The sequence below is a fragment of the Tursiops truncatus genome, chromosome 15 (assembly GCF_011762595.2).
Source record: "Tursiops truncatus isolate mTurTru1 chromosome 15, mTurTru1.mat.Y, whole genome shotgun sequence".
Lineage (NCBI taxonomy): Eukaryota > Metazoa > Chordata > Mammalia > Artiodactyla > Delphinidae > Tursiops > Tursiops truncatus.
Genome location: NC_047048.1, coordinates 65,328,781 through 65,356,418, shown reverse-complemented (window position 1 = coordinate 65,356,418; position 27,638 = coordinate 65,328,781). Strand labels below are relative to the sequence as shown.

General features: G+C 48.8%; 2 protein-coding genes across 2 annotated transcripts in view; both read right to left on the bottom strand.

Annotated features, from left to right (window-relative positions):
- The window catches only part of LBP (lipopolysaccharide binding protein), a 28,396-nt gene extending 22,681 nt beyond the window's left edge, over positions 1-5,715 (bottom strand). Inside the window, exons 1-3 of the mRNA XM_033840408.2 lie at positions 5,592-5,715; positions 1,520-1,634; positions 234-362 (exon numbers count right to left, since the gene is read on the bottom strand). Of these exons, the coding sequence (XP_033696299.1) occupies positions 234-362; positions 1,520-1,634; positions 5,592-5,715 (368 nt within the window). The remainder of the gene's footprint in view (positions 1-233; positions 363-1,519; positions 1,635-5,591) is intronic.
- Positions 5,716-14,395: 8,680 nt separating this feature from the next.
- Positions 14,396-27,638, bottom strand: part of BPI (bactericidal permeability increasing protein) — a 30,210-nt gene continuing 16,967 nt past the window's right edge. Inside the window, exons 8-15 of the mRNA XM_033839783.2 lie at positions 26,276-26,452; positions 25,203-25,262; positions 23,606-23,773; positions 22,449-22,516; positions 20,286-20,328; positions 17,392-17,455; positions 16,274-16,350; positions 14,396-14,801 (exon numbers count right to left, since the gene is read on the bottom strand). Of these exons, the coding sequence (XP_033695674.1) occupies positions 14,763-14,801; positions 16,274-16,350; positions 17,392-17,455; positions 20,286-20,328; positions 22,449-22,516; positions 23,606-23,773; positions 25,203-25,262; positions 26,276-26,452 (696 nt within the window). The 3' untranslated portion in view covers positions 14,396-14,762. The remainder of the gene's footprint in view (positions 14,802-16,273; positions 16,351-17,391; positions 17,456-20,285; positions 20,329-22,448; positions 22,517-23,605; positions 23,774-25,202; positions 25,263-26,275; positions 26,453-27,638) is intronic.

Below are 27,638 nucleotides of genomic sequence, written 5' to 3'. Positions count from 1 at the left end.
GGTCCCTGGGAGGGTTGAGCTCCGGTAGCCGCCAAGCTGACCTCCTTCTTCCCCACCTCACTTCTGCACACCCCCTCTATGTTTCCTTAGGTCGCTCCCCAGATAAAGTACTTGCACTTGAATTCTTGCCTTGGGGTCTGCTATGGGGGAAGCTAGGAACACCTTGGACCCAGGAAGGGTGGAATGAAAGCCAAAGCCAAGGTTCCGAGGGCCTGGAAGCAGAGTCAACTTACAGTATCCGCTTGCGCACCTTCCACTTGCCCTTGACTCTGATGAAGGAGTCGGAGATGGAGAAATGCAGGCCGTGGCTGGGGAGGGGCTTCAGAGCAGAGCCGAGCAGCTCACAGCTGTGGATGTTCAGGCTGGAGAGAGACCCACAGAAGCGGCATCAGCCCGGAGGCAGAGGCAGGTCCAGCCTCAGCAGGGGTCTTGCTCTCGCCCCCATCCTACGGGGACTAGACCAGCTGAGCCTGCATCAGACAGGCTTCTGGCTCCCCACACGTACCTGCTGTGTGCCCTGCGCTGACCAGGCGGCCATGCCAAGTACTTTACATGCATTATGTCAGTTTGTCTCACAGGTGGGTTCAGCACTGTTCAGGTTCCCTTTTTACAGAGGGGGACATAGAACCTCTCAGAAGGGATGCATTTGCCCAAAGCTGCACAGTCAGGATCAGAGCTCATGTGCCCCTGGCTGGGATCCTGAGCAGGGTGCATAGATGCACCCCATCATCACTTTCCTCCACACCTCCAGGTGGGGGAATCGGATTCAGAAGAGGCCGAAGGCAGCCTCAAGAAGAGACACAAAAGGGCTGAGAGAAGCAAACCAAGATGACGTGGATTGTGGAGCCAACAGTGGGAAGAGAATGGTCAAGTTCCATCTTCTTTGCCCGGTACACAGTAGGTGCCCAATAGATGTTTACTGATGGACTGAATAAAAAAAGGACTGAATGAAGCCATCAGTGGGGAGCAGAGAGGTGCGTGATGAGCTGTGGGCTCAATTGCCCCCGTTCCATTGTCAATCCTTCAAAAAGTGTTTGATGCCTTTTTTTAAGAAAACATCAGCTGCTCAGGTCTAAATATCCTTTGAAGACTCAGCTCAAATGCCACTGCGTCCAGGAAACTTTAGCTGACTCCTCCAGATGTGCCAACCTCAGGGCTAAGAGGGCTACTACATCTAAAATTTCAGGTTTATTTAAAACAATGTTTAAGGTCTAGCTTCCCTTCCAGGCTACATCCAGTGGCCAGGCCAGAGCCTGGATTATCACTCCAAAGAGGCAGCAAATTATCCCCATCTTACAGATAAGGAAGCTGAGGCTCAGGTCACACAGCTAGCGGGTCTTCATTAATATTTGTTGTATGAATGAATGAAGGGGCCCAAGTTCCTCCCAAAACTTCCCTCTGAATTCTGCGAGGAACCATCCCACCGTCTGCCCCAGAGACGTCCCGAGCCAGTCCTGGGGCTCTCCCTCCCTTCCTCTCTGGACCCCCCGGACCCTGCCCAGTCACCTCAGAGCCCCACCTGTGGAATTCATAGTGCGCATTGCCGAGGTATTTGATCTTGGCGTCCCCGCTGAAGTCGGGCAGTGTGACATCATGCAGTTTACTCTGCAGAGCCACCAGCTCCTCTTGGGCCACTGTGGATGGGAAAAAGCTGGGAGTCAGCGTAGTCAGCCTGCCTCCCTCCCTCTAAACACTTCAGTGGCTCCCACCTGCCCTGGGGAAAGAGGTCTACTTCCTGATTAGCATTAATTGCAGTTGCAGGTTATTGAGCCCCTCTAGAGCACCAAGTAGCAAGAGAAACACACAGGGGCATCACTGCATTTCTGGTGGGGTAGTTATGTTCATGCCCATGTTATGGATGAGGACACAATGTCTTTGTCAGCAGCTCTGAGAGGGAGGAGTGCTGTGTGCTTGGAGGGTGGCCCTCTTTCCTGTCCTTCATGGCATCTAGCCTGTGTAGAATAGACTGTAAGGATTTTAGGGCTAAGATTCTGGTGTTGGCACCTTTCTAGGTGGGTGACCTTGAGCAAGTTTTCAACCTCGGTGTTCTCCGTCGGTCAAATAGCAATGATAATAATACTTTCCTCATTGGGATGGCATGAGGGTTAAAAGAGATCATTGCAAAGCAAAAAGGGGCTGACAGGATAAAAAGCACCCTTGCTTATCCTTTTTGACCCACCTCCTAGAGAAATGGAAATAAAAACAAAAATAAACAAATGGGACCTAATGAAACTTAAAAGCTTTTGCACAGCAAAGGAAACCATAAACAAGATGAAAAGACAACCCTCAGAATGGGAGAAAATATTTGCAAATGAAGCAATGGACAAAGGATTAATCTCTGAAATATACAAGCATCTCATGCAGCTCAATATCAAAAAAACAAACAACCCAGTCCAAAAATGGGCAGAAGACCTAAACAGACAGTTCTTCAAAGCAGATATACGGATTGCCAACAAACACATGAAAGGATGCTCAACATCACTAATCATTAGAGAAATGCAAATCAAAACTACAATGAGGTATCACCTCACACTGGTCCGAATGGCCATCATCAAAAAATCTACAAACAATAAATGCTGGAGAGGGTGTGGAGAAAAGGGAACACTCCTGCACTGTTGGTGGGAATGTAAGTTGATACAGCCACTATAGAGAACAGTATGGAGGTTCCTTAAAAAACTAAAAATAGAGCTACCATATGACCCAGCAATCCCACTACTGGGCATATACCCTGAGAAAACCATAATTCAAAAAGATAAATGTACCACATTGTTCATTGCAGCTCTATTTACAATAGCCAGGACATGGAAGCAACCTAAGTGTCCACTGACAGATGAATGGATAAAGACGATGTGGCACATATATACAATGGAATATTACTGAGCCATAAAAAGAAACGAAATTGAGTTATTTGTAGTGAGGTGGATGGACCTAGAGTCTGTCATACAGAGTGAAGTAAGTCAGAAAGAGAAAAACAAATAACACACATATGTGGAATCTAAAAAAATGGTGCTGATGAACCTAGTTGCAGGGCAGGAATAAAGACACAGACATAGAGAACGGACTTGAGGACACAGGGGGAGAAGGGGAAGCTCTGACGAAGTGCGAGAGTAGCAGTGACATATATACACTACCAAATGTAAAATAGCTAGTGGGAAACAGCCGCATAGCACAGGGAGACCAGCTCGTGCTTTGTGTCCACCTAGAGGGGTGGGATAGGGAGGGTGGGAGGGAGGGAGACGCAAGAGAGAGGGGATGTGGAGATATATGTATATGTATAGCTGATTCACTTTGTTATACAGCAGAAATTAACACAGCAATGTAAAGCAACTATACTCCAGTAAAGATGTTAAAAAATAAATTAATTAATTAAATTTAATTTATTTAAAAAAGCACCCTTGCTTGGTGCCTGACACATCAGGTACTCAGTAAATGCAGGGTTTGTGTCATTAAAAGTATGGAAAGGGGCTTTCCTGGTGGGGCAGCGGTTCATGCCCTGGTCCGGGAAGATCCCACATGCCACGGAGCGGCTGGGCCCGTGAGCCATGGCCGCTGAGCCTGCGCGTCCAGAGCCTGTGCTCCGCAACGGGAGAGGCCACAACAGTGAGAGGCCTGCGTACCGGGAAAAAAAAAAAAAAAAAAAAAAAAAAATATATATATATATATATATATATATATATGTATGTATGTATATAGAAAGGACCAAAATGTCCAACTCTGGAGGACTGGTTACATTTACACAGCGGAAAGGAGCAAAAGGCAAATTTTGCCTGATCTAGCGTTTCAGTATAAACAGCATTCAGTAGGACCTTCTGTTTATCTGAGGTATGTGAGACCCAGGATTCTGCCCTCAGGGAGGGTGTGTATACACAGATGACCAGTGGTCTCCCCGACTCTGCCTCATACCACGTTGCAGTCCTCCCTCCAGCAAATGCATGAGCCGGTCTCTGCGAAAATGCTATCTCTTGTCCCTGGTTAATGTATCTTTTCTACCTCACCTCCTCCAAGAACCCTTCCTTGATTTCCCTCTCTCTGTCCCCAGCCAATCTGGGCTCCCAACAGCTCTACCTGAGGGAATGTTATGACCCCAGTGAACAGATAAGGCAATCGAACCTCCATAAATGTGGGGAGCAGCCCCCCATCCAGTGCTGAGGGGAGCAGTATATAAATACCCTAGATCCCTTGCCCCTTGGACAGTTTATTTCTGAGGCTTTGTTTTAGCATCTTTTAAAAAAATACTACAAATGAATCTATATACAAAACAGAAACAAACAGACATAGAAAACAGCATGGTTATGAAAGGTGTGGGGGAGGGACAAATTAGGAGTATGGGATTAACAGATACAAACTGCTGCACATAACATAGATACACAAGGATCTACTGTATAGCACAGGGAACTATATTCAGTATCTTGTAGTAACCTATAATGGAATATAATCTGCCAAAAAAAAAAAAAGCCTGAATCAGTTTGCTGTATCCCTGAAACTAACACAATATTGTAAATCAACTATATTCCAATTCTTTAAAACTGAGGTATAACATCCGTAGAGGTGTAACCTAAAGGGCACTAATCTTAAAGGTATTGCCAGGTAATTTTTACATGTTTATGCACCCATGTAGCCACCGCCCAGAGCAAGATGCAGGGCATTCATTCCCAGCACCCCTGCAGGCTCCCTGTGCCCCTTCCGGGTGGTAACCACCATTCTGACATCAATTTTTAAAATTTATTTATTTATTGGCTGCGTTGGGTCTTCGTTGCTGCACTTGGGCTTTCTCTAGTTGCCGCGAGCGGGGGCTACTCTTCGTTTCAGTAGGCGGGCTTCTCATTGCGGTGGCTTCTCTTGCTGCGGAGCACAGGCTCTAGGCGTGCGGGCTTCAGTAGTTGTGGCACGCGGGCTCAGTAGTTGTGGCACACAGGCTTAGTTGCTCCGCAGCATGTGGGATCTTGCTGGACCAGGGCTCGAACCCATGTCCCTGCATTGGCAGGCGGATTCTTAACCACTGCTCCCCCAGGGAAGTCCCTAGTTTTTTTTTTTTTTAATATATATTTTTTTGTTTTTTGTTTATTTTTTGGCTGTGCTGCACAGCATGTGGGATCTTAGTTCCCCGACCAGGGATCAAACCTGTGCCCCCTGCACTGGAAGTGCAGAGTCTTAACCACTGGACTGCCAGGGAAGTCCCTGACATCTAGTTTTAAGGCATATGTTTTCAAACTCGAGCAAAAATTTTCCAGCGGAACTGTTCCCATCACTGAGGCGGTAGCTGGTTTAATGATACGCCTCTCCTGGCCACCTTGCCTTTCTCATCTCACATCACTACTCTCTTACAGTGTTTCCCGGAATCATCTCCCAAATCAACTACTCGCACCCAAATCTTTATCTCTGTTGGCTAGTGGGGAACCCAGCTAAGACTAGTAACGTGCCCAAGTGGCCCAGGGGTTGGGTGACGAGGCCAGAACCCGAGCCAGGTTTGCCTGGCTGGGAAGCCTGCACCACCCCAAGGGAGAGAGTCCCCTCTGTGTCCCCCGCTGTACCCAGCGCCGCCTGGGGCCAAGCGGGTCAGCCAAGTCCAGCCAACAACCACAGCTCCTTACCATACTCCAGGCCCTTGTCGGTGATCCTGGCGACCAGGCCAGGGTTGGCACCCAGGGCCCCCGGGGTGGATGTGAGCAGTATTCCCAGCAGGAGGGAGGACAGGGCCCCAGCCGAGGTCCCCATCCTGGGCTCCCAGAGGGCTGGGCCAGGTCTGTCGCAGCCTCAGGCTGGGCCCAGCTCCCTTAAGTAACTGGGGCCTGAGCCCTGGGGCAGCTCCTGAGTGAGGCGGGTTCCTGGAATCAGGAAGGGGAGGCCTAGTGACTGGAACCTGCTTGCAACACTGTTGGGGTCATGGGTCATACTTAAAAGCCTGTTGTCGCCGCCCCGGGTGAGAGGATGGGTTGGCCTGGGCCCAGGTGACACTGTTTGTCCCCTCTTCCCACAAAAAGACCCCACGTTCATTTCCAGGAAGGCCCGGTTTTATAGAGGCTCAGAGGGGCCGGGTCACCGGCTCAAGCTCACACACCCGGCAGGTGGCAGAGCTGGGAGTCCAAGCCAGCTGAGTTATATACTCACCTGTTTATGTGAAAAAGAAGTCTCCGCCCCACACCCCTGCTTCCCATCCCCTATGGGAAAACAGGCTTCTCAAGCCTTGCTAGTGGTAAAGTCTTCTGGAAGGCAACTTGGCAAATCCTTAAACACCTGCATGCCCAGTGACCCAGTAATTCTACTGCTGGAACTTGACTCTAAGTACATAATTAAGTCAGTGTGGAAATATGTCACAGCAGTAGGATGCCCTTTGCTGCTCCGTGTGACATCGGCAAGGTCAGAGTGGGACCCTAAGGCGTTCAACAAAAGCGCACTGGGTATACTAACTCTCATACATTTAAAGTGAGACTGTAGAAATAAATGTATTTCTTGATACTTCAGAAAGATGCTTATGAGGGGCCCATTGCCAATGGCATCATAGGGCGAGGTTCTATTTCTTTGTTCTATTCTCACGTTTGCCAATCTGGAAAATTCTTAGCAAGGAGTTACGAGGGATTGTTTCTGGTTGGATGGGCAGGATTATGAGTGTTTTGAAAAACTTTTTGTTTGCTGGTATTTCAATTTTTATTTTGTTGGCATATATTGTATTTGCAGTAAGTAGAGAAAATAAAATTTTATTTTGGGAAACAAAATTTATAGTAGGGATTGTGCTTAATTTGTAGGGATCTCTAGCCTCCCAAGGACTCCCTATATTCGTGAGTTTTGTTTTGCCCCCACCTCCAGGAAGCCTTCCCCGATCACCTCAATATTTCCCTGGATTAGAGGAAGGTCCTCCTCTGAGATCCCAGAAACCTTTGTACTTTCTCCATCATAGCATTAAACCACTCTCTGCTTTTCTGTAATTGTGGTACTTTAAAAATATGCCCACAAATTCTTTGATACTCTTTCCATCAAAAGGTGGGGTCTCTGTGTCTTCATTTTGAAATTGGGTGGGTCTTTGGACTGCCTCAATACACTGACTGTGGCAGGAGGGACAGGGTTTCTTCCCAGTGGGTCATAAAAGGCACTGGATTTGGGGTTGGGATCAGAACTTCCCACGCTGAGCACAGGGAAACCCACACTGGGGCCTCTCTGCTCCTCTGTGTCCGTTTGTTTCTGTCCATCAGGCTGAGGTTCTGGGCTCCTGTGTCCCACCCCCCAATCCCCCTGCAAGAGGCCTGAGTGCTCCTGAGGGCAGGGCTGAGCCTTGTGAATCCTGTGATCCTTCCAGCTCCGGGTGGGAACTGGCAGGAAAGCAGCATTTATTGAGCGCCTACGATGTGCGGGCCACCATGCTGGTTATGCCACACAGCCCCTCTCGGCCCTGCAGCAGCCCATTACAGTGAGTGTTGAAGTCTCGTTTTGAGCTGAAAAAACTGAGGCTCAGAGGGGTAAAGTGATTAAGCCATAGTCACCCAGCAGGGGTTTGAACCCGGATCAGTGGAATGCCATTCCAAAGCCATGGTCAGAGAAGGCTTCTCTGAGGTGACATGCTGAGCTGGGACCCTAAGGATGAGGACGATGTGACCTTTGGAAGAGCCATTCCAGGCCAGCAAAGAACAAGGACAAAAGCCTGGCAGCAGTGTGCCTGGGGGCATCTGCTCCCTGGACTCTGACTGCGGAGGTAGGGAGGGGTGCTGGGCTGGGAGCCGGGAAACCAAGGTTCGGATCTGGCTTCTGCCTGGCCATGGGGCCCTCGGCAAGCCTTGTCTCCTCCTGCGCCCAAGTTTCCCTCTGTAAAATGAGGGGGACAGAGCAGGTGACTCCCATGGGCCCTTCCAGCTGGGAGACGAGGGAGGACATTCTAGAGAGTGAGGACCTCATGGGGACACAGATGTCACGCTTCCTCTGGCAGAGATCTGAGAACGTCCAGGCTGGGGGCTGTTTGCAGGGGCGGGAGTTCCCATAGCAGTGAGCTTTGGACCTTAGAACTCCCCGGCTGGCCAGCGTGCCCCATGGGCCCAGGCCCGGCCTCCACCGCCACAGGTGCCCACCCCCAGGTCAAGGTCCCTGCTGGTGACCCAGGACCCAGCAGAGGCCCCTGGGAGCAGCATGAATCCAACACTGGTCAGAACCCCTGGACTTTTCTCCTACCAGTCTGTCCATCCACCTCCACGAAAGCCAAAGCCACTGTCACTCCCCCACCATCGAGTCCTACAGCAGAGAAAACGCTCTCCCTTTTAGCAGGAACGGTGTTTAGTGTGTTCTGATTACAAAAGTCTCGAAAAGAATTTGGAAAACCCAGAATTTGGAAACCACAGTGCCTGGAATACTGAGCAGCACATGGTAGATAATTGAGTGAATGAACGTAAACGGGAAAAGTGAAAGGTTAAGGGCATGGATGCTGGGACCAGGTGGCCTGGCTTTGAATCCTGGCCCGCCCACCGGGTGAACTTGGGCACGCTGACTCACTTTTCTCATCTGTAGCTGGGCTCAGCCAAAGGCCAGCACGGCAGGAGGTCGGAGGTTAGGAAGAGAGCAGGGTCAGGCCCTTCTCCCTGCTTCCTCCTTGCTTTGGATTTTAAGTCTGGCCGCGGTTGCATCACTCTTGACACTCCTCTCACCCTTGGCTCCAGCCTCCCCATCTCCCCCCCAGGCTGGGACTCCCCTACTGCTTTCTTTGCTGCTTCAAGCCTAGGGAGGCTAGTTCCTGGGGGCCTCCCATCCTTCACAGGTTTCCTTAAGCCTGTCCCCCAGCTCTGTAAATAGCCCCTTCATTCGAATCCCGAGAACCATCTGAGCTGGATTCTGATTTCCTGCCTAGACCCTGATGGACACAGTTGGTACACTGAGTATTTCTTCTGTTATTGACCTTTTGTAGCAAATGCCTTCCTCTCGTGGAGAGCTCTGAATTCTTTTCCAAAGTCTGAACAGGTCTTGTGCGGGAGCAGTAGCCTGTGAGACAGAACTAAAAGTACAGAGCAACCCTCACTCTGCCACCAAGGATGTCTCTGGGGGCCATCTTCCGTGGGGAGGTGAGATCCTCTTCGGTCTTGTAGGTCACACGTGGTTTTGCAGAGGAGAGAGCCGAGCGTCCAAGAGAAGGAAGCAGGGTGTGTCGAAACACAGAGCCAGAACACGTGACACACTGGCAGCAAGGAAGCCTGGGTCCCTGTCTAGGCTCTGCTCCTGATGTGCTGTGTGACACGGGGTAAACCATGCCCCTCTCTGATCCTCACTTTGCCTCCAAATGCAGATGAAGGTGTTGGACTAGGACAGTGTTCCTCGGATCCCAGGGATCTCATTTATTTATTTTATTTTAAAATTTATTTTCATTGACATATAATTGACAGGTAAGTTTAAGCTGTACAACGTGTTGACTTGATGTATTTATATATTGTAGTATGATCACCACTGTAGCGTTAGCTGACACCTCTATCACAGCACACAATTATCATTTCTTTTTTGTGGTGGGAATAAGTAAGATCTAGTTTCTTAGCAACTTTGAAGTTTATGATACAGTATTCTTGTCTGTAATCACGATGCTGGGCATTAGACCTACAGGACTTATTTATCTACTAGTTCCAAGTTTGGACCCTTAAATATCATCTCCCCAGTTCCCCCCTGCCCCAGGCTCCCAGTAATCACCATTCTACTCTCATTTTTACGAGCTCAGCTCTTTTAGATTCCACATATAAATGATATCATACAATATTTATCTTTTTTTTTGCTTAGCATAATGCCCTCAAGGGCCATGTCATTGCAAATGACAGGATTCCCTCCTTTTTCATGGCTGAATAATAGTCCATTGCGTATAGATATACAAATTCCAGATGTGGAGATAAGGGAATGCTTGTAGACTGTTGGTGGGAATGTAAATTGGTACAGCCACTGGGGAAAGAGTATGAAAGTCCCTCAAAAGATTAAAAATAGAACTGCTGTATGATCCAGCAATTCTACTTCTGGATATATATGCAAAGGAAATGAAAACAGGATGTTGAAGAGATATCCGCACCCCAGTGTTTATTGCAGCATTATTCACAATAGCCAAGACATGGAAACAACCCAAGAGTCCGTCAACGGATGAATGGATAAGGAAGTTGTGGTATGTATATATACACCAGGGATCTTGTTAAATACAAATTCTGATTCATCACGTTCCTTTGGTAGATGAGACTCTGCTTGTCTCACAAGCTCCAGGTGGTGGCAATCCTGGACTGTACTTTGAGAACAATGGACTAAGTGGGCCTCAAGTTCCCTCCAAGCTCAGTGATTTTATACCTCTGTTCACTCTTATTTTTGGCACGGTTTTCTGTGGTGGTGCCTGCACTCCTGAGCACATTGGCTCTAGTTGAAGAGAAGGATGTCGTGAAGACCTGCCTGTTTGGAGCTCTGTAGGCACTCTGGAGTTTGATGTCTATGGCTGCCCCCTCTCTCAACCCAGTCACCTGCATGAACACACACACACACACACACACACACACACACACACACACGCATGAGCCCTGAGGCATGTGGATTTACAGAAAAAAAAAATAGTACTGTCAGTGCCGATCCAATGTGGTTTGAGATTGTGTCACCTACGTGGGATGCCAGGAGATGTCACCTGCTGAAGCAGGGCTGGCCATGAGGACACACAGCCTCTCACGCCGGGGAAACTCTAAGGAACTTGAAAACCCTCCCATGTCTCCCTCCACCCCTTCTCCGCCTCTGCAATTGGCAGCATCTAAAATTCGAGCCATAGCCTCATTTCAACAGGTCTTAATAGCTTTCGGGACCCTAAGGAGCTTCTGTTAAAATGAAAATGTCTCAGCAAGAAAAGATTCTTTAATAGTTGCCAGAGTTCACTTTATTGGATTCCTTTCCTGGAAGTCCAGAGGGCCCTTGCTTTTACAGAAGGGGAGGCTGAGACCGAGGTGGGGAAGACCAGCCACACGGTGAATCCATCACTGAACCCAGATTTCTAGCCAGGCAGTGGTTCTGTTTCTTGGGGTCAGGCCCATCCTGGCAGGCAGCCCTGGATCATACTTTGAAAATCATGACAAAGTGGTTTTGGATTCAAATCCCAGATCATTTAAAAACTAAATATTTATTGAGTGTCACCTGTACGGCAGGCATTGGGAAGAGAACTGTGGCAAGCCAGATATAGTCCTTACAGTAGAGTGAGGATTAGTGAGTTTTTGATTTGATTCTCATAACCACGCTTTGAGATGGGTATTATTATGATCCTAATTTTACAGATGAGAAGATTGAAGGCCAGAGGCTTAATTGCTCAAGGTCACACAGCTGGTAAACAGCAGAGCAGGGATTTGAATCCACGGTGTCTGGGACCACAGCTTCTGCTTTTAACCACCATGGCATGAGCTCATCAATGGTACCACTCATTCCTCACAACACCCTCACGCCACAGGGGAGGGCAAGGTTCTACCTCTACTTTTCAGAGGAGGAAATAGAGGATTAGAGAGGTTAAGTGCCATTCGCAAAGTTGTGCAGCCCAAGAGGGATTGGGTTGACACCTCTTCTTCTCTCCCCCTGTAGGGTGCCCCTCCTTCATATTTAAGTCAGCACTGCCAAAAGGAGCCCCAAGTGGGCAATGCTTAACCAGAAGTGAAACTGCTCTGATGATGAGCTTTTAGGCAGTCCACAGTGGACAGCTCAATTCTTTTTTTTTTAAACACCTTTATCAACATATTTCACATACCATAACATCCACCCACTTCAAGTGTACAGTTCAATGGGTTTTAGTATAGGGTTGGCCAAAAAATTCGCTCGGGTTTTTAACGGAAAGAGCCGAACGAACTTCTTGGCCAGCCCTGTATATTCACAGGGTTGTGCAACTCTCACCGTAATCTAATTTTAGAAGATTTTCTGCACCTCCCCCCTAAAGAAACCCTGTACCCATTAGCCATCATTTGGAGTGAGCAGTGCTTAGCCTGAAGGGAGAAGCCGCTCTAACAGTGGTTTTGTAGGCAGCGTGGCAGATAATTTGGAGTGTGTTGGGGGGATGCCCCTCACATCAGACCTCCAAACAACTGCCTGTTTCTCAGCCACTAGTAAGAGGTCTCCAGGGCACACTGTGTTCCACTCACTAGTCTTTTTTTTTTTTTCCCGTTGCTGTGCATGGGTTTTCTCTAGTTGCAGCGAGTGGGGGCTACTCTTTGTTGTGGTGCGCAGGCTTTTCATTGCGGTGGCTTCTCTTTGTTGTGGAACACAGGCTCGAGGCACGTGGGATGCAGTAGTTGTGGCGCACGGGCCCAGCCGCTCCGCGGCATGTGGGATCTTCCCGGACCTGGGCTTGAACCCGTGTCCCCTATATTGGCAGGTGGATTCTTAACCACTGAGCCACCAGGGAAGTCCCACTCACAGGTCTTTAGATCCAAGAAATAATTGTACTTTTTTCTATAGAAAGTGGGGCACGGGCTGCCTGAATGTTTTGGAAAGTAGAGGGTAGGCGTGGGAAGGGGCCGACCATCTTCAAAGAGAATGATGGGAGATGAAGTGAGGGTGGGAAAAGGCAGGGTTATGTCCCCTTACTTATCTGTTATGCTCCCACCCCAGCCAGAGGGGTCTTTAAAAAATGAGAATTAGATTGTGTCCTTCTCCTGCTCAAAACTCTCCAATGGCTTCCCTCATTTTTTGGAACAAAATCCAGAGTCTTTAACAGTCTTCAAGGCCTTCCAGCCTCATCCCATGCTGTGCTCCATTCGCCCTCTTCCAGCCTAACAAGCTGCTTTTCTCTGTTCCTATTCAGTGCCTCCATTAGTCTTTGGCCAACAGAAAAAGTGCACCCTCTTGGAGGACAAATTAGAGAAAGGGTTTTGTTCCCTCAGCCTGGTGCCTTTTTTTTTTTTTGCGGTACGCGGGCCTCTCACTGTTGTAGCCTCTCCCATTGCGGAGCACAGGCTCCGGACGCGCAGGCTCAGCGGCCATGGCTCACACGAACCCGTGTCCCCTGCATCGGCAGGCGGACTCTCAACCACTGCGCCACCAGGGAAGCCCCAGCCTGGTGCCTTTTTACAGTGCACTGCCTAGGCAACTGAAACCAGTAGTCCTGCCTTCAATATGCCAAACCCCAAACAGGCAAGATTTGGACATCTGGGAGGAGTAGAAAGAGCACGGGCTCTGATGACATAAAAGGCAGGAATCCCAGCTCAGCCACTTACCAGATGTGTAATCCAGGGACTGACTCAATCTACAAGGACTGAACAAATCTCACCCTGGGGGATGGAAAGTGCTGTGAGGATTAAATGAAATCATTAGTGTGCTGTGCTTGATCAATGTCCCTCCCTTCGTGGCCCCAGAGTCGCTACCTCCATTTAACAGAGAATCAATGATGTTAGCAGAAGCATGTACATTTTTCTTTTAAAATTAAAAAACGTCTTTTATCTGCTTTTCCTCACTGCAGTGTTTCTCTCCATTTTTACTAGCACCAGCCTGGATGAATTCTGAAGGACAACAGACTCCTAATTTGTGCCCACCCTCTTCCACTCTTGCCCCTCTAATGCTTTCAGAAGTCACACAAAAAAAAAAAACCATTTTTAAAACGAAATCTGGTCATGTCATCCATACACCACTGCCTGCTTCAAACTCTTCTTCATTTTTCTGGTCTTAGACCAAATGTCAACATCTAAGGAGGCTTTCCAGGAATGTTCCACCAGTTTCAAGTACAGTGCTATTAGGCTCCATCTAATGGCCTGAGATAGCCACACCTGATGTTCCATGATAGGGAATGGCCCAAAGTCCCCAGGGAAACTCACCAAGAGTCCAACAACAGTCTGGGCTGGTGATCAGGCTTCCATACCAGCCTGGAGAGTCATGGGGAAGTGTTAACTGCAGCTGAGAATGTGACTGACTAAAAACTCCAAAGGGCTCTGTCCCCTGACTCAGTGTTCTGCTTTGGGCCCAATGACTGGGCAGGAAAGCATGGACTAAGAGAGCCATCAAGGTGGAGCCCAAGTGTGGGGCAGAGAAAACGGGCTGTGCAGGATAAGCGCCCGACAGCGACCCCGCGTGGTAGTGACAGGAGCAACAGCCGCGGTAGATGACTGCACAGGAAGACAATGGGCGGTGCGAAATCACTGTTCAACAGCGACACCATGTGGCAGTAGCAGGAACAACAGCCCAATGGACAGAGCCACTCTACAGACCTCTGCCTGACATTAGGAAGCAAGACCCACTCCCTTTGGACTAAGTAAACCCCAAATATTCTTGGGGATTGTTGAATGAGAGGTGCCCTCAAAAAGGGACAGTGGGAGTTTCTGCTAAGGAAAGCATGTGAGGGGCTCAAGAAATGAATTAGAGAACTAAAAAGAGGTGATTGTATCTTGGCCACACTGCGTACAGCCAATGAACGAATGAATGGACATAAAACAAGAAGAAACCATACCATCACACAGAATTCCACAGAAAAAACAGGGTTTTTGTTATTTTTCTTTTTCAGTGTTGTGTGAAGCACAAAGAGAAATATTGTGATTACAATTGAAATGCAATTCCTGGAGGAAATGTCCATGCAGCCTTAGCCCTTGAAAGAAATTCATAATCCCTAAAATACACACCACACACTTTTCCAAGGAACAAGGTTCCCATGTTTAGATCATTTCTGAATCTGAGTTCAGAGACGTTTGCAAGAGTCTCCGAGTCAAGAGCTAGAGAGGGAAGCCTGGAGGGAGGCAGCCCGTGCCCCATGGGGCCTGTCAGGGTTAGGGTGCTGACAGCCCCTCACCTCCCGATGTGATTGACAGCCCCCAGCACCCATGGGGACTTCAGCTGTACTGGACATCTGCACCGAACAGGAGGAAATCCTGGGGGAGAGACGAGAAGGCTGTCATCAGCCGGAAGTGTACCCCTCATCTGTGACTATGGGGATGCTGGGTTTTTAGAAGGAAACTCTGGGAGCCTGTCTGGCGGGAAGGAGAGAGTGGTGCAGGCCTGTCTGCTGACAGAAAGGCAGGAGTGAGTGGGGCGGGGGGCACCTGGCATCCCACCCCTGGGGTCTGCACATCCGTGGCTGCCACGGCCCGTGAATCTGTCAGCAGCTTCTCTGCCAGCTGTTTTCTTCTCAGACGTGGAGACCCCTGGGCTGCTGGGAAGGCCTTCACTTGTCATCCCTGCCTCTTGGCAGCTCCAGGGAGCCCTCCTTGCAATCACAGTTGCAAAACCACTTCTCTTTTGCTCCTTCCTGACCTTCACTCAGAATTTTCAGAAATGAAGGAATTAAATTGTGCCTATGGGGTCATTTTTTTATTTTAAGGATGAACTTAGTAAAATGTAGGGAACATGGGGAATGTGTTTCCTCTGCTCGCTCAGCTATTTCTCTACTGTCTCTTAGCCCTGGTAGTTCTCCCATTAAGTTGAAAGAATCAGGGATTGATGGGATGGATGTTGGGGGTGAGGGAGAGGGAGGAAGCTGGGCGGAGGTTTCCCAGGAGGGCCACCAGGTCATCAGGAAGCCATGGACAGCGGTAAGGAATGTAAGAGTGGGTGATGGTTTCCTTGCAGAGTTAACAGCTTTGTTGGGACACAGTGGGTTTAAGGATGGAGGCACGAGGAAACCAGCATATGTACACTTCGGGCACGCAGAAGAGACTGGAAGCACAGCCGGGTCACTGGGCGGCACAAAGGTAGCTGTTGAGCCTGAGTTGATGAAAGTGACCAGGGAAAGCAATAGTGGGGGAAGGGCGGAGGCCGGGGCAGGAACCCTGGAGAACTCCCACTGGTAGGGGAAGGAGGAGCCAGCAAAGGAGACCGAACAGCCCAGTGAGAGGTGGCTGGAAAACCAGGAGAGGGAATCTTCAAAGCTAGGAGAAGAAAGCATTCCATGGATGGGGAAAATAGTGTCAGAGGCTGTCAGGGGGTCAGGGTGAGGGAAAGGGAAGAGGAGGCCGTCCATTACGGTATCTGCCAGACCCTGCGCTTTATACCCCAGGGCCTAGAAGGATGCTGGATGCAAAGGAAGGCACGCAACACCTACTTGTCAAGTATTTAAGTGCATCCACCTTATAAAAGAGGCTTTAGGGCCACCACGTGAGTTCCATTTTTACCAAGGGGAGGGTGGGAGTGGTGCATATGGTTAAAAGCAGGGACCTGGCTTTGACTTTGGACTTCATGTAATGGCCATGTGGCTTTTCTGAGTCTTAGCCTCTGTTCTCTGTTTAGTAACAGCGCCCACCCTCTGGGATTATTGAAAGGGTAGAAAGCGCTTGATCCACAGCTGACATGGAGGAAGGTGGCTATTGTGATGGGAGATTTGGCGAAGGAGAGCTTGGGGACTCACCTGGTGAGGCTGAAACACCAGGTTGAAGAGCTGGATGGAGGCGGGCAGCGGGAGAGGGAAGCCTTTCTGCAGCTTCTCTGCATTGGAGGTTAAGGTAGAGGTTAAGGTTAAGGGACTTTCTCTGTAGGGAAGAGGGAGGTGGAGGGAGCAGCAAGGATCTGAGACAGACAGCCCGGCCGCCCTGGCCCGGCTCTGGGAAGAAACCTGTGAAGAGGCTGCCTGGAATCTCCCACTCTCTCCTCCACCGTGCTCTGAGCACCCAGGACTGGTGAATTCCCGCCCCCTCAGCCCCAAGACCACCCTCCTGAGGATGCCGGCGCTGCTGGTGCACACCCAGCCCGAGTGACGGCCGGAGCGGCTGCTTGCTGGGCTGTGCAGGCCCCCCGGGGACATGTGATGGATAGGCACACGAAGCCCCTCCACGTTTAGGATGAAACTGGAAACGGGCTGTGGTCCAGCCCCCCCATCCCGCCACATTCTGCTGTGAAACTCTGGAGAATTCTAAACTCCAACCCGGTCCCTCAGGTCATTATGAAGCTGCATTTGTCAAGGTAGGAGGAGAAGCCAGAGACTATATGTAATAATTTGTTGTCTTCATTTACAATTTCCAAGTGTTCTAGTTACACAGCACGGGGGCCTCTATTTGTGCCCTTGCCCCTGGCTCTGCAAAGGTCAGGGGTTTCACCAGTGAGTGAGCTGAGTGGAAGCGTTAGCCCAGGTTCGCCCTTCTTCCTTGGTCCTTCTCTCTCAGAGGTGGAAAAAGACCTAGGGCTCTGGCTTCAGGGCTGGGATCAAATCCCAGTTCCATCTCTCACCTTCTCTGTGACCTGGAACAATCACTTAACTTCTCTGATCTCCCATTTCCTCCTATGAAAACTGACGCCGTTGCCATCCCCTGTCTTAGGGGCTGTCTCAAAGGCTGGATGGGCACATGGGAGGAACTCAACCGTTTTTCCCATCCCTTTTCTGGGTCAGATGCCATTTGAGGCTCATCTGAGGGCACCACCTCCAGCTACCACAGCTGGGGCTGGGTATTGGGTGGTTTCAGGACCGAACCCCACCCCCACCCCGCCTCTTCCCCAGGACTGAAAATCAATCCTTTCTCCAAAACTCCTTACCGTTAATCTTGGGAATCACGACAGTGGGCACAACGTAGTTCATGACAGTCTGCAGCAATTCAACCTGGGGGTCACGAGGATGATGGGGCACACATCAGGGCACTGTAGCATCAGCTGTCCTCCGTCACCCTGCCTCCCACCCAGGGCAACCTCACAGCTGGGAAAACCGCTGAGAGACGGACACAGGGGTGACGCGAAAACTCTGCAGCTCGATCAAGGTCACCAAAGTGACCCCTTTTGCTTTAAAAGTTCCAGATGCAAATCACTTTCTAGACTGTAGGGGGCAAGGCTGAGGTAAGGAAGGTCGTCACAGAGTATTTAAATGTGAAAAACTTTGCATAAGAAAATGCACCTGCTCTGACACTGGGCTGGAGAGCAAACTAGTTCAGACTTTTGGAGGGCTATTCGGCAATGTTCATCCAAAGCCTTTAAAAATGTGTGTGCGTGGTGGGCCAGCAAACATGCCTCTAAGGCATTTATCCTAAGGAAATGAAGTAGTGCGACAGATAGAACCAAAACAATAACTTAACAGCAACCTACATGTCCAACAGTTGGGGAATCATCTGGGGAGCATGGTGGTACCTTGATGCTAAGAGATACTATGCACCTATTAAAAATGATATTTTCTATATCATTTCTATGATATAGAAATGTAATTATCAGCACAAATTTTTCGTGCTATATTTTTGAGTAGGAAAAAGCAGGCTAATGTATAACTGATTCACTTTGCTGTACAGCAGAAACTAATACAGCATTGTAAATCAACTATACTCCAATAAACATGTAAAAATAAAGAAAAAGTAGGCTACAGAAACCATGTAATTCCATTCTGTTATTAAATATGCATAGAAAAAAGTCAGGAAGGATGTACTCCAAATTATTAATTAAGTGGTGAAACCAGGAATGGTTTTTAGTTTTTGTTTGTTTGTTTTGCAAATCTGTAGGTTCTGACTCTTCTATAATGTATATGTTTTGCTTTTGCTATAATTTAAAAAATTCAAAAATAATGTAACACCCTCACGATGATCGCCTGTAGTGGTGATATTTACACCTTGTAAATATGTACATTTTTGTTTCTAGAACAATTGAGTTTCCTTCCCCAGACTGTAGTTCCCTGGGTTCATCAAATGTGGTGCCCTTCTTCTCATGAATCTGGGAACTTTAAATTTTTATTTTCTGCGGAAGCAGAAGTTAGTGACCGACTGAGTCCAGCTGCCACCATGAGAGCCTTGGCACCAGTAAATCCATGAAAATACAATGAGGTTGCTTTGGGTCCTTCTGTTTGTTGTAATCTTATGAGATGGAAATGGCTGGCTGGATTTCCATTGGATTTGGAGGGGATGTTGGGACTGACTTCAGGGCTGGGTGGTTTATAAGGTACCCACTCAGCAGAAATCTTGGGGGGCATCTCAGAGATCTAAGGAAATGTTCTCCAGAGGTTTAGCAAGAGGCTCTCTGGAAGATTCGGGCCATGTGCAGTAAAGTGCTGTGGACAGAATTAGCACACTGTGGCTTCTAATGGAAGCCACAAGAGTGATGCTCCTTCAGGTCGGCTGTGGAACTACACTTGACCTGCTATCTACACGGGCAACTCCCCACCAGTGCCAGAGGGTGGTGATGGGGGAGCAGCAGGGGTGAGTCTATTTGATGACAGTCTGTGATTCCGGGTAGTGGAATCATCTACTTGGGCTGGCAAGACACCTGTCGTCTCCCTCCCACCTGCCCTACTCAATCTCTAAGTGACTCTGCCATTCATTCGCCCAGCTGCTCAAGCCAAACATCTAGGAGTCATTCTTCATTGCCTTTCCCCCCACCACACACATCAAATCTCTCACCAAGTTCTAATTCTACTTCCAAAGTGTGTCTCCAATCCACCATCTTTCTCCTTCTTCCTGGCCTAGACCCAGCCTCCATCATCTCTCACATGGGCAAATGCACCTGCCTCCCCAACGATCCACATGGTCTGATTCTCGTCCCCCGTAATCCATTCCCCCCATCCCAGCCAGAGGCATCTTTTATAAAATATACATCAGATCATGTCACTCCATGCATGAAACGTTCACCAGCTTCTCGCTGCCCTTTGAACACAACCTGTTCTAGTCCAGAAAGCTCAGGCGAGCCAGCCCCTGCCTGCCTCTCTACAGCCCCTACTTGCTTTTTCCAGCCACACTGCTTCTCTGCATTCCCCAAACATGCCAAGCTTGTTTGACCACAGGGCCTTTTCTCCTGCTATTCCCTCTGCCTGCAACAGATCTTCACCTTGCAGGCTCCTTCAGCCCAAATATCACCTCCCCAGAGAAGCTTTCCCTGATCACACGGTCTAACCCTTAACCTCCCCCATCACTTTCTACCCCACCTCCACTTAGTTTTTCCTAGCATTGATCTTGACTGAAATGATCTTCTTCATTTCTTATTGTCTGTTTCTCTACTACAATGTAGGTTCTAGAAGAAGTCACTTCTTATCTAATTCATCAGCACATTCCCACACCTGGGGAACAGTGCCTGCCACATAGTAGGTACTCAATAAAGTAATTAACTCGTTTATTCAACACACATCTGTTGAGCAGATTTTCTGTACCTGACTGTGCACATTTAATCCCATTTAAAACTCACCACACTAACTCAGGTGGAAAGGATTATCCCTGATTTGTGGGGAAGATATGAAGTTCACAGAGGGGAAGGGACTTGCCCAAGGCCCACAGTTAGTAAGCTTGGAGCAGCAATTCCAGCTCGGGTCTCTGTGCCCACAAAGCTCCCTGCATCATTACTTCACAGGCAAATTATATGCAAATGAACCAGTGGTCTGTTGAAATGATGCTATGAGCCCAGGTGCCCTCAGGACAGTTATCTCAAGATCAGAGGAAGGAAGGAGCCACCAATGGCCTCAGACTCACCGGGAAGGGGCCGATGTCCGAGTGCTTCAGTTCCAGGAGCAGCCTGTGAGAAGGGGAGGGGGAAGTGGAGACCACCATTAGCCTGACTCATATTAGAGTTCAGTTGCTGGGGAGAAGGGGCCCACTCTGGTAGATGCTGTCTGGTTTTCCCATCCTGTATCCATTCCCCCTTTCTATGGTGACAGCCCCCTGCTTTCCTTTTGGACGGTCACCCATTCCCTACATTATTAATGCTGGGTTCTGGGGTGGGCTGGCCAAAGGGCAGAGTCTATCTCCCCTGCCAAGGTGATTGCTTTAAGGATTGACTTCTAGCCTGTGCTGGTCCAATGAGAGTTGGTTCCAGAACTTCTGCTGGAAATATTGGAAGTGAGGTATTCTCTTTTCTCCAGCAAAATTAGGGAGATGCTGGTAACAATTTTTGCCATCACTTGGTGACAGCCTGCTGGGAAATAAAGCCAGCATAAGGGATAGTAAAGCCAAGAGATCAAGAGAGTCAGAGTTGTAAGGATATCATTTGAGCACTTGGATCCACCCTTGCCTGAAACCCTTGGACTTTTCAATTATTTGAGCCAATAAACAATCCCATATTTGCAGACGTTATGGCATCTTAACAATGATCTAGGAAATAGGTAAATAAATGGCTATTTATTGAACCCTTATCATTCGCTATGTTGGTTGCTTTATCCGATTGAATTCCTGTAATACCCAAGAGCCAAGGGTCATCACACTCCCATTTTACAGGTGAGGTCCTTGACGCTCAGAGAAGTCAAGCAATCTGCCCAAGGTCACACAGCTAACATTCAGCCAAGTAGAATTTCAAACAGGTCTCCCTGATGTCAAAGCTTTTGTTGTCTCCAGTACCCTACAAAGTTTGAAAACTCTTGCCTATGGACTCTCACCACCCCCATCCCTGCATTTTAGAAAGTCTGTGTTCAGCCGTCACCCAGCTCTATTTTCCCCGGCTCCTCTACTTGAGCGGCCCATGGGTGTTTCCAGGAAAATTAAATCCACATGTTTCTAAAGCAGTAACACTTGTCAAAATGATGCCAGGAGAAATAAGCAGCACGTAAACCTCAGGAGCCAAACTCAAGGTTAAGAAGGACAGCTCTGAGCCAGAGAGAAGGCAGAACTGGGGAGGAATGTGGGTCGACTCAGTTTAAACAGTGTGAAAGTGATGAAGATGTAGATGCCAGGTTGGAATGCGGGGGTCACCGCATGGACTCTGTGCGTCTCCCTCACTCTTGATCTCTGTGTATCTGCTTGTCTCTCTCTCTCTTCTTTCCACCTTTTGTGTCTCTCTGTCTCTCCTGTTAATGTGTCTCTCCATCTGTCTTGCTCTCACTCTCTTTCTCTGCGTCTCTCCCTCCCTTCCCTTGTCTCTCTCTGTCTGTCTCTTTCTGACTCTCCCTCATTTCTGATTTTTTTTTTCTTTTTCTGTGTGCCCCTCTGTCTTTCTCTTTTCCTCTTGCTTATTGTATCCCTCGAAGTGTTCTAAGCACTGCAACACATATTAATACCTCATTTCACCCTCAAAATGATGCTGTTGGCAAAGAACAATTATTGGGCTTATTTTACCAGCCGGGGAAACTGACTGAAGTTTGGAGAGTTCAGTGCTTGCCGAAGGTGAGCTGCGCTTCCAAGGCAACAGGCTCAACCTCAGAGCCCACATCCCTAACCACAACCTCCTCTGCTGGGATTCCAACCCAGGCACGGATTCCAGAGTCTCCCAGCAGGAGTTGGCTGACGAAGTCCCAAGGAAGGGTGTGAAGAAGTTGAAGTGTTTTCCAAGTGCCAAGGAAGGCCAGGGATGTGGAGTGGCTGGGGGCTGGAGCAGATCCATCAGCTGGCACTGCCCAGCCATGAGTGGGCCTAGGATGGGGTGGGGGGTGACCTGGGCTGCGGGGCTTTCGGTGCTAAAACTGGGACGCTGCAGACAAACCGAGATGGTTGGTCACCCTACACTGTGTGGTCTCAGGTCACTTCATCTCTGAGCATCAGTTTCACTGTCTGCAAAATGCGGATACGGTGCCCACCATGCGCTGTTTGAGGCTTAAATGTGACGGACGAACAGGAAAGCTTGGCACGTTGTAAGGTCATTGCTAGCCCACGGGCACCAAGAACAGATGGGCAGTCCCCTCCTCGCGTGCCCACAGGCCCACTTACTTGTTCAACTTGAGCTCTCCAACAAGCCTGTCTGACCTGGCACCAATATCCGCAGAAACGTTCACGTACTGCAAAGAGACAATCCAGGAAGTGAAGGCCCCTGACCCAGGGGCTGGGGACTCTGCGAACCTCCAAGACCGGAAGGTAAGCTTCACAAAGGCTCGGCAGAGGAGCCCGCCTGCGGGACCCACGGAGGAGAGGACTCTTCCTTTTGCAAGCCTTGTGCTTGTTGATGAGTCCCGGCTTGTCAACCAATTACCATTTTCTCCCCCTGCTTCTGAGACCATTTCAGCGTTCCCAGGCCACTCCCGTGGACTGTGGGAGACAGGCTGTGGGGCTGGAGTCCAGGCCAGCCCTATTCCCACAGACATTCATTCATTCATTCACACAACGAATGTTTACTGAGTCAGGAAACCAAGATTCCCAACCTCAGCTTTCCTGCCCACTGTCTGTGCGGCCTTGGGCAACCCCCTCAGAACCCACTGAATCTGCAAAGTGGGGAAAATGGGCCTCAGCCTGAGACTGGGCAGACCTGAGTACCTCCTGGTGGGGAGAATCTGGCCCTCGCCTTCAACTGCCAGAGTGGGTACCACCAAATGTTTGCGGTGTGACAGAGCGAACAAATGAATGAATGCACAAGTCAATCATGGAATAAATACTTGAATAAGTGGAGGATTAAACTGACAAAGGACAGAATAAAGATATGCATGGGTGAATAAATGATAAAGGAATGAGTGAACAAATATACAAATGAATGATCAATTGAACAAAGGTATAAGTAAATGAATAATGGGAATAGATGAATGTATGTATGAACCAGCAAAGATATAGTATATTTCAAGATAGCAGTCAAATGAATAAATGAATGAATAAATGAATGAACAAATCCACAAATACATAATTGAATGACCAAAGATACAAGTGAATGAATTGGAAATAGTACGCATATTTCAAGCCAACGACGGAACGAACAACGGAATGAATGAATGCCGGTAGGAGTCAGAAGCAGTAGGACAGTGGCTCCAGTCTCAGGCCCTGGAAACACACAGTCCAGGTTTGAGTCTGGGCAGGATTCACACTGGTCCCTCTGACTCTGAGGGCCATGCTCTTGGCCCTGTCCAGGGCTCCCCATCAGTTCTCACCCGGGAGCAGCTTACCATCTCAAGCAGGAAGAGGGGGGCCAAAGAGGAGTCTGGGAGGACAGCAACAGCCTGGGTATCCAGGGCAAAGGTGAGGTCAAGGCCAGTGGGGCACATGGCAATGTTAGGTGGGGAGGAGGCCCAGATGAGGAGTTGCATCTTCATGTCGGGGAACATCTTAGCCACCTGCAGCCCCCAGCAGGGACAACCAACACAAGGGGCAATTTTATTAAAATGTTTCTAAATCCAATCTTGTCCTGGTCCTGCATAAACACCACCAATGTCTTCCCATTGCTTTTGGAATAAATCCTAAAGACTGCATAATTCAGCACTTGGTACCCTGCCAACCTCACGCCCCATGCTTCTACCCCTCGCCCTTTAACTCCAGCCACAAGGGACTTCTCTTCCTCAAATATGACCTGCTCTCTTCCCATCTAAAACCCTTTGCACTCTCTGTTCCCTCTCCCTGAATGCTTGTCCTGTATTCTTCCCTAGCTTCGCTCTTTTCCTTCCTTCAAGTCTAGAGAGCAGTGGTGGCTTCAAGGGGGAACAGAGGAGAGCTTTGGCAACACCCCCATCTCAGCTAGCCTCCAATCCTCCCCCAGGTAAATTCACAGTCTGAGTAAAGAGAATGCTATTGTTATGCAAATTAAGCCTCAAGACAATTGCCCTGGCCCCCTACCAGTCACACCTCCTCTACACCAGTACCTCCTGTATAAAATTTTCTGGAAGTACCACCACCGAAGAGGCCATTATGGACTGAAAGTTTGTGTCTCCCTGCCCCCCACCATCCCCCGCAAATTCATATACTGAAGCCCTAACCCACAGTGTGGCTGTATTTGGAGGTGGGGCCCTAAGGAAGTAATTAAGATTAAATGAGGTCATCAGACTGGGGCCTGGTCCAACAGGATTACTGTCCTAATAAGAAGAGACACCAGAGCTTTCTTGCTCTTTCTCCATGTGCTCAGAGGAAAGGCCATCTGAGGACACAGCAAGAAGGCAGCCATCTACAAGCCAGGAAGAGAGCCCTCACCAAACACTGAATCTGCTGGCACCTTGATCTTGGACTTCTTGGCCTGCAAAACTGTGAGAAATAAATTTCTGTTGTTTAAGCCAGCTGGTCTGTGGCATTTCCTTATGGTCGCCCAAGCAGACTGAGAGGCCTTCCCCCGCTGCCTTGTCTGAAGTGACCTCATCAACTTCAGCCAATTAGTGTTGGCTTCACTTATCACAGGCTGCATTTTCTTTTTGATTGTTTTGGGTTTCTAACAATAATTTTCTCTCTCCACTGGACTGGAGCTCCAGGAGGGCAGGGATATGGTCTGTTTTGCTAGACGCCCAGCACAGGGCCCCAGAAAGGTGGTGGGCACTCAATGGATATTTGTTGAACGGATGAGCCCTCAGCATCTACCCTCACACCTGATCACGTGGGTGCCTGGAGCCTTTCTCTGTACCGGGGATGGGCTGCACAAAGCTCTTTCCATACTCTCGGGCTGGGCTGCCTCTGGATCTGGAGAGGGGCGCTCTCGGCAGGCCACTCAGCAGAGCCCTGTCCTACTTAGCTCCCCCAGGCCTCCTCACCGAGCTGCCTAAAGGGGAGCAGATCCTTTCTCACCTGGGGTAGGAGGGTTCCAAAGGATTTTGTTGTCAGGAGGAACTTGGATTCCTTTGGTAACTGTAGTGAGAGAAGAAGAGAAAAGGATCTTGGAAGATTATGTTATAGATTGGGTGGCAAATTCCATATGAGGGGTGAGAGGCTGAACATACAAACAGACCATGGCCAGACCACATATGACAACAGAATGCCGACCCAGAAGGGTCAGGGCATGATCAGTGACTGCCAGCTTCCCTATTGTTTGCATTGAAAAAGTCAAATATTCTGCTCAAACCAATCCCATAGGCTGCCCGGCCCATGCGCACATTAGCCCACCTCCAGCTTCCCCGCACCGACAACCTCCATAAGAGCCTACCTGAAGCCCTCCCTTTTTTTCACTACAAAGCTTTCCTGCCCCCTGTCTGCCTTCGATTCTCTGCCAAACGCAAATGATAGAGGTTGACTCCCTTGCCCTGAAGAGTTCTCATTCGGGTGGCCGTTCTTTATTTCCACAGGGGGACATGTGGGGGTCAGCATCCCTTTGGTGCCTCTACAGAGAGGGAGGACGTGGCATCTCTTCAGGGAGCAGCTTAGAAGGAACCCTGTGCGGGTGGTGACCAGGGTGGGATCAGGTTGCCCCTAGACTCTGGAGAAGATGGTCGTTTCCTCATTTTACAGATGGGTAAACTGAGGCCCAGAGCAGGACTCAGCCACAAATATACAATGAGGATGATGACGATAACGGTGAAATGATGATAAGGCTGGATTACAGACCAACACATGGCAAGTACTCAGTCAACGCTGGCTGTTACTGTTAGTATTCAGAGGGCTTCCTCCATGCTGATAAACCCGTGCTGGGGCTGCAGAAGCATTCACATCTCATTTAACCCTCATTACACCCTTTGGAGGAAATAGAGGAAACCGAGCTTCTGAGAGGCTGAATAACCACCTAAGGTCACCCAGCTGGAAAAGAGGGGAGCCGGGATTTGAACTCAGGTCTGGCTGACTCTAGAGTCCAGACCTTGATCTCCCCAACTGTGAACCAAGACTCAGATCCAGACCGTCTACTGCACTCTGAGCCCACCTGGCCTTACCGTGTCATCGCTGAGGGTGAAATTCAGGACTCCAGCCTCTTGATACACGAGCCCGGCCGTGTTGAAAAGATATTCGGAGATGCCCAGGTACACCATGCGGTTGTGGTCGTTGGGAAGGGTCAGCGCCGGCGGGGCAAAGGGAGGGGGCCTGCGGTGGGCCAGCCTGAAAAACTCCCCCTGGGGGAGGAGGCGGCAGAGTGAGCCTGGGCATCCTTCAGGAATTACAATTCGATGTCTCCATTCCAAGAAAAACTGAGCTAAGGATACCAATCACGTATTCACAGAGGAGAAAGCCATGGCCAGAAACTAACAATAGCATCTCCTCCTGGGGCTACGTTCTAAGTGCTTTTCCCACCAACATGGTGAGGTAGGTGAGATTATACTCATTTTACAGGAGAGGACACTCAGGGAGGTGAAATGACTTGCCCAAGGTCACTCAGAAGGGTAAGTGGCAGAGTCAGGAACTGAACCTGGGCAGCCAGAGTCGGGCAAGCACACGCCCAACCACGCCGTTGCCTCTGCCTCAACCTCGCAAAGAAGCGCAGAAATTCTCCTAAGAGAACAAGGAGGTTCTGTTTGTTTGTTTTCATCTATCAAATTAGCAAAATTTTCAAGAGAGCGGTAAACTGTTTTAAGTGTGTGTGTATTTTAAGCTCATACTACCCAGTTTTTGGTGAAAGCATTCACATGCTGCTGGGGATTATACATTTATGTTTCTGAAGAGCAATTTGGAAACACGCTGCAAAAACAGATCACTTATTTAGCTAAAGAAACAAGAATGTTGGATAGACCTAGAGTCTGTCATACAGAGTGAAGTAAGTCAGAAAGAAAAAGACAAATACCGTATGCTAACACATATATATGGAATTTAAGAAAAAAAAAATGTCATGAAGAACCTAGGGGTAAGGCAGGAATAAAGACGCAGACCTCCTAGAGAACGGACTTGAGGATATGGGGAGGGGGAAGGGTGAGCTGTGACAGGGCGAGAGAGAGTCATGGACATATACACACTAACAAACGTAGTAAGGTAGATAGCTAGTTGGAAGCAGCCGCATGGCACAGGGATATTGGCTCGGTGCTTTGTGACAGCCTGGAGGGGTGGGATAGGGAGGGTGGGAGGGAGGGAGACGCAAGAGGGAAGAGATATGGGAACATATGTATATGTATAACTGATTCACTTTGTTATAAAGCAGAAACTAACACACCATTGTAAAGCAATTATACCCCAATAAAGATGTTTAAAAATAAATAAATAAAAAATAAATAAAAATAAAAAAATAAAACTTCAAAAAAAAAAAGAAACAAGAATGTTGAGTTATAAAAAAGCAAACTGTAGATGGATACATATGTTAGAATGCCATTT